The following is a 15145-nucleotide window of genomic DNA, read 5'->3' as shown; positions in this document are numbered from 1 at the left end:
CATTTGATAACCCTATACATGCATTAATTTACTTTATGTGTTTGAACCACAGGTACAGTTGAAGTCTAGCCCATGCTAACTGCTTGCTTGCTAACCCGGCCTGCTAACTGCCAGCTTGCCCTGGTCTACTAGCTGCTAGCTTGCTTAGCTCCGGCCTACTAACTGTTAGCTTGTTAGCCTGCTAACTGTCTGAATCGCCGTGTCCCCAGCCAGCCCAACCACTCACTGGACCCATATGTTCACTTGGCTACGCATGCCTCTCTCTAATATCAATATGCCTTGTCCATTACTGTCCTGGTTAGTGATTACTGTCTTATTTCACTGTAGAGCCTCTAGCCCTGCTCAATATGCCTTAACCAACCATGTTGTTCCACCTCCTACATATGTGATTACATCACCTGGTTTAAACATCTCTAGAGACTATATCTCTCTCTTCATTACTCAATGCCTAGGTTTACCTCCAATGTACTCACATCCTACTTTACCTTTGTCTGTACACTATGCCTTGAATCTATGCTATCGTGCCCAGAAACCTGCTCATTTTACTCTCTGTTCTGAACGTGCTAGACGGCCAGTTCGTATAGTCTTTAGCCGTACCCTTATCCTACTTCTGATGTGGAGGTTAATCCAGGTCCTGCAGTGCCTAGCTCCACTCCCACCCCCCAGGTGCTCTCATTGTTTGACTTCTGTAAACGTAAAAGCCTTGATTTCATGCATGTTAACATTAGAAGCCTACTCCCTAAGTTTGTTTTACTCACTGCTTTAGCACACTCTGCCAACCCAGATGTCTTAGCTGTGTCTGAATCCTGGCTTAGGAAAACCACCAAAAACCCTGAAATCTCCATTGCTAACTATAACGTTTTCCGCCAAGATAAAACTGCCAAAGGGGGCAGTGTTGCAATCTACTGCAAAGATAGCCTGCAGAGTTCTGTCTTACTATCCAGATCTGTACCCAAACAATTTGAGCTTCTACTTCTAAAAATGAACCTTTCCAGAAACAAGTCTCACTGTTGCCGCTTGCTATAGACCTCCCTCTGCCCCCAGCTGTGCCCTCAATACTATATGTGAACTGAGTGCCCCCCCATCTATCTTCTGAGCTCGTGCTACTAGGTGACCTAAACTGGGAAATGCTTAACACCCCGGCCATCCTACAAACTAAGCTTGATGCCCTCAATCTCACACAAATTATCAATGAACCTACCAGGTACAACCCCAAATGAGTAAACACGGGCACCCTCATAGATGTCATCCTAACTAATTCGCCCTCCAAATACACCTCTGCTGTTTTCAATCAAGATCTCAGCAATCACTGCCTCATTGCCTGCATCCGTAATGGGTCTGCGACCAAACGACCACCACTCATCACTGTCAAACGCTCCCTGAAACACTTCTGCGAGCAGGCCTTTCTAATCGACCTGGCCGGGGTATCCTGGAATGACATTGACCTCATCCCGTCAGTAGATGATGGCTGGCTATTCTTTAAAAGTGCCTTCCTCACCATCTTAAATAAGCATGCCCCTCTCAAAAAATGTAGAACTAGGAATAGATATAGTCCTTGGTTCACGCCAGACCTGTCTGCCCTTGACCAGCACAAAAACATCCTGTGGCGTTCTGCATTAGCATCGAATAGCCCCTGTGATATGCAACTTTTCATGGAAGTTAGGAACAAATATACGCAGGCAGTTAGAAAAGCTAAGGCAAGCTTTTTCAAACAGAAATTTGCATCCTGTAGTACTAACTCAAAAAGGTTCTGGGACACTGTAAAGTCCATGGAGAATAAGAGCACCTCCTCCTAGCTGCAAACTGCTTTGAGGCTAGGAAACATTGTCAACACCGATAAATCCACTATAATTGAGAATTTCAATAAGCATTTCTCTACGGCTGGCCATGCTTTCCACATGGTTACCCCTACCTCGGTCAACTGCCCGGCACCCTCCACAGCAATCCGCCAAAGCCACCACCATTTCTCCTTTACCCAAATCCAGATAGCTGATGTTCTGAAAGAGCTGCAAAATCTGGACCCCTACAAATCAGCCGGGCTAGACAATCTGGACCCTCTCTTTCTAAAATTATCTGCCGAAATTGTTGCAACCCTTTTTACTAGCCTGTTCAACCTCTCTTTCGTATCGTCTGAGATTCCCAAAGATTGGAAAGCTGCCGCGGTCATCCCCCTCTTCAAAGGGGGTGTCACTCTAGACCCAAACTGCTACAGACCTTTATCTATCCTACCCTGTCTTTCTAAGGTCTTCGAAAGCCAAGTTAACAAACAGATTACTGACCATTTCGAATCCCACCTTACCTTCTCCGCTATGCAATCTGGTTTCAGAGCTGGTCATGGGTGCACCTCAGCCACGCTCAAGGTTCTAAATGACATCATAACCGCCATCGATAAGAGACATTACTGTGCAGCCGTATTCATCGACCTGGCCAAGGCTTTCGACTCTGTCAATCACAAAATTCTTATTGGCAGACTCGACAGCCTTGGTTTCTCAAATGATTGCCTCGCCTGGTTTACCAACTACTTCTCTGATAGAGTTCAGTGTGTCAAATCAGAGGGCCTGTTGTCTGGACCTCTGACAGTCTCTATGGGTGTGCCACAGGGTTCAATTCTCGGGGCGACTCTCTTTTCTGTATACATCAATGATGTTGCTCTTGCTGCTGGTGATTCTCTGATCCACCTCTACGCAGACGACACCATTCTGTATACTTCTGGCCCCTCCTTGGACACTGTTAACTAACCTCCAGACGAGCTTCAATGCCATACAACTCTTCTTCCGTGGCCTCCAACTGCTCTTAAACGCAAGTAAAACTAAATGCATGCTTTTCAATCGATTGCTGCCCGCACCTGTTCGCCCGTCCCGCATCACTACTCTGGACGGCTCTGACTTAGAATACGTGGACAACTACAAATACCTGGGTGTCTTGTTAGACTGTAAACTCTCCTTCCAGACTCACATGAAGCATCTCCATTTCAAAATTTTATCTAGAATCGGCTTCCTATATCGCAACAAAGCATCCTTCACTCATGCTGCCTAACATACCCTCGTAAAACTGACCATCCTACCGATCCTCGACTTTGGTGATGTCATCTATAAAATAGCCTCCAACACTACTCAACAAACTGGATGCAGTCTATCACAGTGCCATCCGTTTTGTCACTAAAGCCCCATACACTACCCACCTTTGCGACCTGTACGCTCTTGTTGGTTGGCCCTCGCTTCATACTCATCGCCAAACCCACTGGCTACAGGTTATCTACAAGTCTCTGCTAGGTAAAGCCCCGCCTTATCTCAGCTCACTGGTCACCATAGCAGCACCCACTCGTAGCACGCTCTCCAGCAGGTATATCTCACTGGTCACCCCCAAAGCCAATTCCTCCTTTGGTCGTCTTTCCTTCCAGTTCTCTGCTGCCCATGACTGGAACGAATTGCAAGGTCTTGTCATCATTAGGATCTAATGGAAAGCAGATGTGGGCGTTATTGGGCTGAACAAGCAGGATGCACGGAGTGGGATGTAACTTCATTTGCATGTAGGATGGACTCATGTATTGTGTGTATAAAAATCAGAGCGATTGCTCTGAAAAAGTGTGTGTTCCGCGGACCACTCCGGCTTGCGATATATTTTTATTAAAAGCCTATTGATTTCACAAAGTTCTTGATTGCGTCATATTTGAACCAATTTTCCACGACAGAGACTCACATCTCCCTCACTAGCTTTAAGCACCAGCTGTCAGAGCAGTTTACAGATCACTGCACCTGTACTTAGCCTATCTGTAAACAGCCCATCTATCTACCTACCTCATCCCCATACTGGTATTTATTTTGCTCCTTTGCACCCCAGTATCTCTACCTGCACATTCATCTTCTGCCGATATACCATTCCAGTGTTTAATTGTAATTACTTCGCCACCATGGTCTATTTATTTCCTTAACTTACCTCATTTGCACTCACTGTATATAGACTTTTTGTTTTCTTTTGTTCTACTGTATTATTGACTGTATGTTTTGTTTTTTCCATGTGTAACTCTGTGTTGTTGTATGTGTCGAATTGCTACGCTTTATCTTGGCCAGGTCGCAGTTGCAAATGAGAACTTGTTCTCAACTAGCCTACCTGGTTAAATAAAGGTGAAATAACGTTGTTTTTTTAAGTCGGAAGTTTACAAAACACCTTAGCCAAATACATTTAAACTCAGTTTTTCACAATCCCTGACATTTAATCGTAGTACAAATTCCCTGTCTTAGGTCAGTTACGATCACCACTTTATTTTAAGAATGTGACATGTCAGAATAATAAAGAGAATGATTTATTTCATTACATTCCCAGTGGGTCAGAAGTTGACATACACTCAATTGGTATTTGGTAGCATTGCCTTTAAATTGTTTCATTTGAGTCAAACATTTCGGGTAGCCTTCCACGAGCTTCCCACAATAAGTTGGGTGAATTTTGGCCCATTCCTCCTGACAGAGCTGGTGTAACTGAATCAGGTTTGTCGGCCTCCTTGCTCGCACACTCTTTTTCAGTTCTGCCCACAAATGTTGTATAGGATTGAGGTCAGGGCTTTGTGATGGCCACTCCAATACCTTGACTTTGTTGTCCTTAACCCATTTTGTCGCAACTTTGGAAGTATCTTTGGGGTCATTGTCCATTTGCGACCAAGCTTTAACTTGTGTTAAATTTAACTTGTGTTAAATTTTTCTTTCTCATGATGCCATCTATTTTGTGAAGTGCACCAGTACCTCCTGCAGCAAAGCACCCCCACAACATGATGCTGCCACCCCCGTGCTTCACGGTTGGGATGGTGTTCTTCGGCTTGCAAGCCTCCCCCTTTTTCCTCCAAACATAACGATGGTCATCATGGCCAAACAGTTCTATTTTTATTTCATCAGACCAGAGGATATTTCTCCAAAAAGTACGATCTTTGTCCCCATGTGCAGTTGCATACCGTGGTCTGGCTTTTTTATGGCGGTTTTGGCGCAGTGGCTTCTTCCTTGCTGAGCGGCCTTTCAGGTTATGTCGATATAGGACTCTTTTTACTGTGGATCTAGAAACTTTTGTACCGGTTTCCTCCAGTATCTTCACAAGGTCCTTTGCTGTTGTTCTGGGATTGATTCGCACTTTTCGCACCAAACTCCGTTCATCTCTAGGAGACAGAACACTTCTCCTTCCTTAGCATTATGACAGCTGCGTGGTCCCATGGTGTTTATACTTGCGTACTATTGTTTGTACAGATGAACTTGGTACCTTCAGGTGTTTGGAAATTGCTCCCAAGGATGAACCAAACTTGGGGAGGTCTACAATTTTTTTTCTGAGGTCTTGGCTGATTTCTTTTGATTTTCCCATGATGTCAAGCAAAGAGGCATGGAGTTTGAAGGTAAGCCTTGAAATACGTCCACAGGTACACCTCCAATTGACTCATTTTCTGGAATATTACAAGCTGTTTAAAGGAACAGTCAGTGTATGTAAACTTCTGACCAACTTGAATTGTAATACAGTGAATTATATATATATTATATATATATATTATATTGTCATGCACAAAGTAGATGTCCCAACTGACTTCATAAAACTATAGTTTGTTCACAAGAAATTTGTGGAGTGGTTGAAAAAGGAGTTTTAATGACTACAACCTAAGTGTATGTAAACTTCTGACTTCAACTGCACGTTTGAACCAACGATTTATACATACACTAGATGACTATAGGGGGCGCTGTGTTGAAGTCACTGTGCTTCCATCTTTATCACTCCGCCACGACGTAAAAATATTTTGGAAGCCATAGAAATATGTGGCATACATATGGCATACTGGCTGCTTCAAACACTCTCAAGGGCCAATACATATCTTTTGCAATCCAGGGTGTGTATACATTATTGGTTTGAACAGTCAGGTCATTTGTTTGACTGTCATTGGGATCTACCAATCGTGTGATTGATAAAATATTATAAGCCAATAGAAATACAGGAAAGATGTCAGGCCCAAGGTGAACAGGAAGAGCCTGCTGAATTTACTGAAGGATCAAGCGAAGCTATCATCACAAACTCTTCTTCAATCAAACGTTCAGTCTATTTACCAAGCATATAATATTTTAAGGTAACGTATAATTTAATTGATTCCTTGTTGTCATTTTGTTCTTCATGTTCATTTGAACGAAGCTACAGTTAAGTCAATTGGTATAAGATAACGAAACTGGCTAGCTAAATACTGTAGCTAAAGTAGTCTCTCAACAAGAAACTTCTCAAAGTTCTCGAAACATCCACTGAAATCCTGTACATTCTTATCAGCCAAAATTATTTAAAAAATGTGAACAGTTATCTAAGTAATATGGCTAGCAAGCGGTAGTAGTTACCAATAGCTAATGCACAGTCCTAGTTAGCTACATTGCTTGCTAACTAACGCACTAATTACCTAGCTAGCTATCTGTTTTCTGACGTTTCTCTAAATCAAATCATGCTTTATTTATACATCGCATTTCAGACATGGATTGCAACGCATTGTGCTTTACAGGAAAACGATTATTTAAAAAAATGAAAATAAAAGCTGAAATATTTACTACACTACAGACCTAAGATAAAACAAACTGAACAACTAAAAAGCACCCTAAGGAAAAGCAAAGCTAAAAATGTTTTAAGATCACTTAAATATGTCCACAGTTTTGTCCCCCCTCATGTTCTATGGCAGGCTATTCCAGAGGCTGGGGGCATAGTAACTAAAGGCTGCCTCCCCATGCCTCTTGGTCCTAGGCTTTGTGATAGTTAGAGGGCCAGTGCCAGAGGACCTGAGGGACCAACTGGGTACATAACTTAATCATGTCTAACTTGTATTTGGGTGCACAGTTGTGGATTGATTTAAAACCAATAGAATAATCTTTAGAGTATTTCTAAAGCTCACAGGCAGCCAGTGCAGAGACCTTAAAACTGGTGTAGTGTGTGCTCTCCATCTGGTCTTGGTCAGTTCCCATGTTGCAGCATTCTGTATGTTTTGCAGTTGACCAATTGCTTTCTTGGGCAGACCAGACGAGAGCATTACAGTAGTCAAGCCTGCTTGTAATAAAAGCATGGATGAGTCTCTCTGTAACACCCTAAAAGAGAAATGGCTGCATCTTGGCAATGTACCTCATGTAGTAAAAAGTTATTTTGTTCACATTCCTAACCTTTGATTTGAAATTTAGTTCAGGATCTAAAATAACACCAAGGTTTTTTTTTTACCTGGTGTTTAATCTTTATTGCCCATTAATTAAAATGTGTGGCTAGATTCTCTCTCTGCTTTGGCTCCAACAATAAGTGCCTCGGGTTTGTCTTGATTTAGCTGGAGGAAGTGAGCCAGCCAATTATTTAAATCACTAATAATTTATCCATGGAGCTAAAATCCTCTGGTGACACAGAAATAAAAATGTTATCATCTGCGTAGCATTGAAAATCAATGCTGTGCTTTCTGATAACGCTGCCAATGGGTTATATATATATCTCTCTACTGGTTAAATAAGACCTAAACCAATTTAGAACTGGACCGGAGAGACCAACCCACCTCTCCAGTCTGTCCAGAAGGACATCATGGTCAGTGTAGAATGCATCACTTAAATCCAAGGACAGAGAGCTGTTTGGCGTCTATGTTGGCTCTAAGATCATTTGCCACTTTAACCAAGGGTGTCTCTGTGCTGTGGTGGGCACTAAAAACAGATTTGAATTTGGCAAAAATACAGTTGGCAGTTAATTAGTTTAGCTGTTTAAACACACATTTTTCCAGACTTTTGCTTAAGAATGGAAGGTTGGCGATTGGCTGAAGAGTCTAGATGACTTTTCTTCAGAAGGCATTTCACCATAGCAGTTTTTAGTGCAGTGGGAGTGAACGTCAATGCGCCATGAACGCCATGCGTCTTCACTGTCGTGGTGTCTAGCTAATGTTACCAGACCCAGAATCATGGATGAATCTGGCCAAACCACAGCAACCCATTCTTTCCAAACAAGCTGCATGGTATGATGCCAGAGAGTGTGTGTATAGCCAATAACACCCCTTAATTAGCAGCACAATTTATGCTGCTAACCAAATTACCCCTGTTTATTCTCATCTGTATTTCTAAATCGCATTGAAGGCATTTCAACAGATGACTGACAAAGAGGAGGTGACGGGTGCAGGGGATAACCCGGAGATGGTTCTCTTAGGGAAGAAGTCAGGTAAAGCCTCGCTGCTGGACAGTGGGGAAGACTTTGAGATGCTGGATGATGACATTGATGACAACCCTCCTCCTTTGGAAGATGCTGGGGGTGGGAAGAAGACTAAAACAGAGGAGCCTGCAGAGGATCAAAACACTGGCACTTTAGCTCCACTAGATGAATGGATGGATATGCTAGGTAACAAAATTACCTTTCCTATTTTTAGGTCAAAGAGAAAGGAACATCACTGGGTGACCGTCATATTCTCACGTATCTATTTGCAGGTAATGGCCAGTTAAAGAAGAAAGTCCTACAGGCAGGGAATGGGCCAGACAGCAGGCCCACAAAAGGCCAGAATGTCAAGATTCACCTGAAGACTTCACTGGCTGATGGGACTCTTATAGAAGAGCAACCTGAGCTCTCTTTCACTCTGGGAGATGGTGATGTCATCCAGGTACATTCAGTATTCACTTAAAATACTCAGTATTTTATGTGAAGGCAAATCCGATCTGATTGCATACAAGGTAGTGATGATGTTAGTCGATCTCAGAAGTGTAAATGGATGGAATGTGTATTTCAAGTTCAGTGTCACGTTTATATTCACCAGCAATGCATCCAAACCAAGATGGTGAGAAGTGCTTTAAGTCTGTTGTGCTCTTGCAGGCTCTGGATCTCACAGTGCAGCTCATGGAAATGAGGGAGAAGGCCCTTGTCCAAGCCAATGCTAAATATGCATATGGTGCCTTGGGGAGGTATGGAAGATTTCTTAATATTGCTGGTTCTTTGTAATTTCCTATAAAAATAACTCTGAAATTCTCACTATGCTTCATGAAGTTGTAGTAGATGTCATGAACTTGTGCCTGATATGGTTCTTTGTAGCTGCACCTTTTAATGGGGGCAAAGCTAAACACCTCAGTCCTCTTTCTTTCTCAGAAAGAGCAGTGAGTGAAATGGTGCATACCACCCTGCATCCCACTGCTGGCTTGCTTCTGAAGCTCAGCGAGTTGGTCCTGGATGGGAGACCAGATGCTGCTGGAAGTGGTGTTGGAGGGCCAGCAGGAGGCACCCTTTCCTCTGGTCTAAAAAATATCCCAATGCCCCAGGGCAGTGATTGGGGAAATTGCCCTGTGTAGGGTGTCGTCTTTCGGGTGGGATGTTAAACGGGTGTCCTGAATCTCTGTGGTCACTAAAGATCCCATGGCACTTATCGTAAGAGTAGGGGTGTTAACCCTGGTGTCCTGGCTAAATTCCCAATCTGGTCCTCATACCATCACTGTTCCCATAATCATCCGCAGCTTCCAATTGGCTCATTCATCCCCCCCTTCTCGCCCCTGTAACTATTCCCCAGGTCGTTGCTGTAAATGATAATGTGTTCTCAGTCAACTTACCTGGTAAAATAAATGTAAAAATATCTAGAGCGCAGTGCTTATAGTACACGTCCTGACTTTGCTCTCTGATTCTGTGCTCTGTGCCCTGGCCTTCACCGCTGGCAGTCTTGTCCCTGATGTGCCTCCCAATGCGGAGTTGGCCCTGGAGGTCCAGCTGCTTGATGCCACTGAGGCCCCCGACCTTGAGCTCCTGTCCCCCCAGGAGAGGATCGCCCTGGCTGGGCAGAAGAGGGAGAGGGGAAATGTCTACTACCAGAGAGCGGACTATGCCTTCGCTGTTAACTCTTATGGCATCGCCCTGCAGGTCACGGAGTCCAGCTCTAAAGGTGACAGAGATATGTGTTTTTTGCAAAATAACTGTTTTTGGATGGGGCTGGGCTCCCTGTAGCTTACTGTTGCTGTGTGTGTCTGTTTCAGTGGACATTAGCCCGGAGGAAGAGGAGGAGCTGATGGACGTGAAGGTGAAGTGTCTAAACAACATGGCAGCTGCCCAGCTCAAGTTGGATCACTATGAAGCAGCACTACGGTCCTGCGTTTCAGTACTGGCCCACCAGCCAGACAACATAAAAGCCCTATTCCGCAAAGGCAAGGTAGGTCTCACACAACTGACCAGTTGTGTAATTTTGAATATGACTGTCCGTCTCTGAAAGTATCACCATGGACTACATCTGTGTCTCTAGGTATTGGCCTTGCAAGGGGAATATGCTGAAGCTATAAAGATTTTGAAGAGGGCCCTGAAGTTGGAACCAAGTAACAAGGTATTGCACTCTACCTTCACAAAAACATTATTTAGAAAGATGGAGAACGTAAACAAATTCTCAGGACCACAATTTGTTGCAGTTTTCACTTACATCCACCAGGTGGTGCCACATTCTCTAATATTGATGACAAGGGAAAACAGGTGGACTGCATACTCATTTTGGTGGATCTGAGTTTGTTGTTGTCTCTGTAATTAGGTTGGTTCCTCTGTTCCCAGGTGATATCTAAGGCATTGCTTAGACATGAGGCTCAGTGAACGGGGCAATCTGACAGAGCGCACTACAGAGTGTGGTCTTCTTGGACCAGCTGCATGTTAATACTTACCACTCATGTCCAACCCTCCCCACTTCTGCCGACTGTCTTTTTTTTTTTCAGTCCTGCACACCAACCTGTGAAATTGTGCTTTTGCTGAATGTCTTTTATAAATGTCCCATACAGTGTGTTTTGTTTCTCGGGCTCTAATGTAGTGCACAAGTGTGTTTTGTGGGTGGTTAAGGATTTTCAGTGGTTCATGGGGCTCCCGAGTGGCACAGCGGTCTAAAGCACTGCATCTCAGCGCTTGAGGCGTCACTACAGACACCCTGGTTCAAATCCAGGCTGTACACAACCGGCTGTGATTGGGAGTCCCATAGGGCGGCGCTCAATTGGCCCAGCGTTGTTCGGGTTTGGCTGATGTAGGCCATCATTGTAAATAAGAATTTGTTCTTAACTGACTTGCCTAGTTAAAATGTTATTATTATTTTTAAATCTTCCAGTAGCACTAGGCATGCTCTTGCCATCTGAACTGGGATGCAGAGTGCACCACTGATGAGTTGGTTGTATACTCTCTAACGTGTAGCTACCCGGGCATGTTTGTGGTGATGTTTTCACTGAAGTGTTTTAAGATTAGGAGCAATAAACCATTACAGATATAATTTCAAGGGTCTAGATTAAAAGCTTGCAGATTTAGATGAAAAAATGTTGGTCCACTCCCTACTTATTTTTTTATGGATGTTATTGTTTTCTTGTCTAAATACATACATTAAAGTAAACGCAAATAGCTTTTATCTTCTCAAATAACTTTTTTTGTGAAATGGGGAAAGATGACAAGAACGGCAGCAGTTATGTCATTTCTGTCTTCAAACGTTACTGGTGTGTACAGTCGTGGCCAAATTTAATAATGACACAAATATACATTTTCACCAAAGTCTGCCTCAGTTTGTATGATGGCAATTTGCATATACTCCAGAATGTTATGAAGAGTGATCAGATTAATTGCAAAGTCCCTCTTTGCCATGCAAATTAACTGAATCCCAAAAAACATTTCCACTGCATTTCAGCCCTGCCTCAAAGACCAGCTGACATCATGTCAGTGACTCTCTAATTAACACAGGTGTGAGTGTTGACTAGGACAAGGCTGGAGATCACTCTGTTTTTCGAACTCAATCAGCATGACAGACTGGAAGCTTCAAAAGGAGGGTTGTGCTTGGAATCATTGTTCTTCCTCTGTCAACCATGGTTTCCTGCAAGGAAACGTGCCGTCATCATTGCTTTGCACAAAAAGGGCTTCACAGGCAAGGATATTGCTGCCAGTAAGGTTGCACCTAAATCAACCATTTATTGGATCATCAAGAACTTCAAGGAGAGCGGTTCAATTGTTGTGAAGGCTTCAGGGCGCCCAAGAAAGTCCAGCAAGCGCCAGGACCATCTCCTAAAGTTGATTCAGCTGCAGGATCGGGGCACCACCAGTACAGAGCTTGCTCAGGAGTGGCAGCAGGCAGGTGTGAGTGCATCTGCACGAACAGTGAGGCGAAGACGTTTGGAGGATGGCCTGGTGTCAAGAAGGGCAGCAAAAAAGCCACTTCTCTCCAGGAAAAACATCAGGGACAGACTGATATTCTGCAAAAGGTACGGGGATTGGACTGCTGAGGACTGGGATGAAGTAATTTTCTCTGAATCCCCTTTCCGATTGTTTGGGGCATCCGGATAAAAGCTTGTCTGGAGAAGACGAGGTGAGCGCTACCATCAGTCCTTTGTCATGCCAACAGAAAAGCATCCTAAGACTATTCATGTGTGGGGTTGCTTCTCAGCCAAGGGATTGGGCTCACTCACAATTTTGCCTTTGAACACAGCCATGAATAAAGAATGGTACCAACACATCCTCCGAGAGCAACTTCTCCCAACCATCCAGGAACAGTTTGGTGACGAACAATGCCTTTTTCAGCATGATGGAGCACCTTGCCATAAGTTTGTCAGAATTGGCTCGGGGAACAAAACATCAATATTTTGGATCCATGGCCTGGAAACTCCCCAGACCTTAATCCCATTGAGATCTTGTGGTCAATCCTCAAGAGGCGGGTGGACAAACAAAAAAACAAACACATTCTGACAAACTCCAAGCATTGACTATGCAAGAATGGGCTGCCATCAGTCAGGAATGTGGCCCAGAAGTTAATTGACAGCATGCCAGGGTGGATTGCAGAGGTCTTGAAAAAGAAGGGTCAACACTGCAAATATTGACTCTTTGCATCAACTTCATGTAATTGTCAATAAGAGTCTTTGACACTTATGTAATGCTTGTATTTATACTTCAGTATTCTATAGTAACATCTGACAAATATCTAAAGACACTGAGGCAGCAGACTTTGTGACAAAAATATTAATTTTCATTCTCAAAACATTTGGCTACGACTGTACATGATCAGAAGTATTGCAACATGCAGAAGGCAATGGTGTCCTGTACAAATGTAATACTGTCAAGCACCCATTTAGTCTTAGCAGCAGTGGGAGAGGAGACTAACAGCAGCCACTTACCCAAAGTCTCTACCGTCCTCTGTCCACAACACAGTTCCAGTAAGTGGCTCCTCAGAGGCTGTATAAGACATTTTGACCAATGCTGTGAAAATGTCCTAAATTGCCAACTTACCAACCCTTCAGAGGAATGAGTCAGAGACTTGATATAAAGTCATGTTTTTTTTTATTAGCAAGCTAATTAAATTCACAGTAGCATCAAGGGCCAATAATCAAGCCATCTGCAGTTACCAGAACACCTGACGATTATGGTGCACAAGCTATTGGGAAAGTGTTATGAGTGAATGTGTATGATATACACGTGAGTGGAGAGTAGTACGCCTGCAGATTATTCTCACACTTTCTGTCTCCTGGGGTAGACCATCCATGCAGAACTCTCCAAGCTGGTGAAGAAGCACTCGGAGCAGAAAGGCGCAGAGCAGGCCATGTACAAGAAGATGCTAGGCAACCCAGCCAGCGGCAGCAGCGGCATGCAGAAACACCAGGCCAGGTCGTCATGGGTGAGACCATCCTCTCAAGATGCTTCACCTGCTCATGTCAACAAACTGATGCTGGCATTAACACTATTTGATGTAAAATCAGCTGGGGATCAGAAATTGATTTATTCCAGGTGTCAACAGAAAGCCTTACATTTCTTGTATATTGTCCACAGGTTGTCAGCTGGAAATGGCTCTTCGGTGCCACTGCAGTAGCCATTGGAGGTGTCGCCTTGTCAGTTGTCATAGCTGCCAGAAATTAGATGAGAGATACTTTTCTGGTGATTGCCTGCTCCATGCAAAGTGGGACCCACATAAAGCAACTGGACATCTGGCAGTGCCTTTTGGAACTAAACAAACAAAAAAAGGGGATAAATGGGTCTTATGTCACCTCTTTAGTGTGGCTGTCCATAGGTTTGTCACACTATTCTGTTACTCCTTGGGAGAATGATAATTATATGTGACAAATACCATACAATCAATATTTGTATATGAAATGTTCAACATTTTCAAATGTATGTATGTATGTCCATTTGACAGACACTAATTGTTAATTGCTGCCAATGTCTTGAGCTCCTCTGGTAGTGATTCTAAATATGAATTGATTGAGCACTCTGAAATTATAATTCTAGGAATGATCTGTCAATTATCTAAAATTAGCTGATGTGGTCATGTGTGTTTTTAATTTATTTTTTTAAGTGTACAATTCTGTTAAAAAAAATTGTTAAAGGTATTCTGCTCTTGTTCGTTTATTGGGATGGTGCCAATGTTGGGGGGGTATGGGATTAATCTAGGTGGTGTATTATCTGGCCCTGTGATCCACACTCAGACAGTCTTGGTCAATGAAAACTGTCACATTCCTCTAAAACCCATGCTTTAATATATAATTTGTTATTTATAAAGTAAATGGAGTGTACCTCACTTGATGATTCTGAGACCAAACTTTGAAGGGTGTACATTCTAATACCAATTTTAGGTTTGGTCACTTTGCTTGTTTTGTAGTTTTTGTTTTTGACAACTTAAATGTGAAATGTTTCTATTTTGAGGTGTATTTTCTATAATTTTGTTGTCACATGAGAAATCGTTTTTTTTTCTACAATAGACCATATGTAAAAAGAGAGTTAAATGTTGCAGATATTTGTTGCTTTTGAGTTTCTCACATTCTCGCACTTGTTGCTTTTGTATTTATTTCAATAAAAGTTTGTCAACTCTTTTACTATGAGCCAAATGACCTTTAGTATTGCAACAACCCTATGTTTATAAGCATGGATATCGATGCTGTTTCATTAGATTCCAGAAGGTTGATAATACTGTAATCTTGAAGTTGTCTTGTCATCCATACAACTGTCAAGCTATCTTTGACAGGTTGGGAGTACTTCTTCACCTGTTATTACAGTGCATAGACTCCATGCCTACACAATTGGGTCAATTTGAAAGCTCGCCACTGTTACTCTCCTAGTAAATGGATTGACAGCACTATATAAGGTAGAGACCACTGTACTGTGATGTTTTTTGTGTCCTTGATTTTATTTATTTTGTATTGTGACACTCCTCTCCTTTCAACTAACTGTATCTGTCTGAAGA

At 42.9% G+C, this 15145-nt stretch overlaps 1 protein-coding gene across 2 annotated transcripts; it reads left to right on the top strand.

Moving 5' to 3' along the window:
• The first annotated feature begins 5720 nt into the window (after positions 1 to 5720).
• Positions 5721 to 14777, top strand: LOC109897858 (peptidyl-prolyl cis-trans isomerase FKBP8). 2 transcript variants are annotated; one of them, XM_020492471.2, is made up of 9 exons: positions 5721 to 6088; positions 8088 to 8346; positions 8433 to 8602; positions 8812 to 8900; positions 9642 to 9862; positions 9954 to 10126; positions 10217 to 10294; positions 13445 to 13585; positions 13738 to 14777. In XM_020492471.2, the coding sequence occupies exons 2-9, from the start codon at positions 8100 to 8102 to the stop codon at positions 13822 to 13824; spliced, it is 1206 nt and encodes a 401-aa protein (XP_020348060.1). In that variant the 5' UTR covers positions 5721 to 6088; positions 8088 to 8099; the 3' UTR covers positions 13825 to 14777. The 2 variants fall into 2 exon arrangements, with proteins under 2 accessions (XP_020348060.1, XP_020348061.1); XM_020492472.2 differs by having other exon boundaries at positions 5970 to 6088; positions 8100 to 8346; positions 13738 to 14570.
• Positions 14778 to 15145: the final 368 nt, after the last annotated feature.

Source organism: Oncorhynchus kisutch, linkage group LG10 (genome assembly GCF_002021735.2).
Source record: "Oncorhynchus kisutch isolate 150728-3 linkage group LG10, Okis_V2, whole genome shotgun sequence".
Taxonomy (NCBI): domain Eukaryota; kingdom Metazoa; phylum Chordata; class Actinopteri; order Salmoniformes; family Salmonidae; genus Oncorhynchus; species Oncorhynchus kisutch.
The sequence above is the reverse complement of the archived record's forward strand: the minus strand, read 5'-3'. Positions and strand labels throughout refer to the sequence as shown.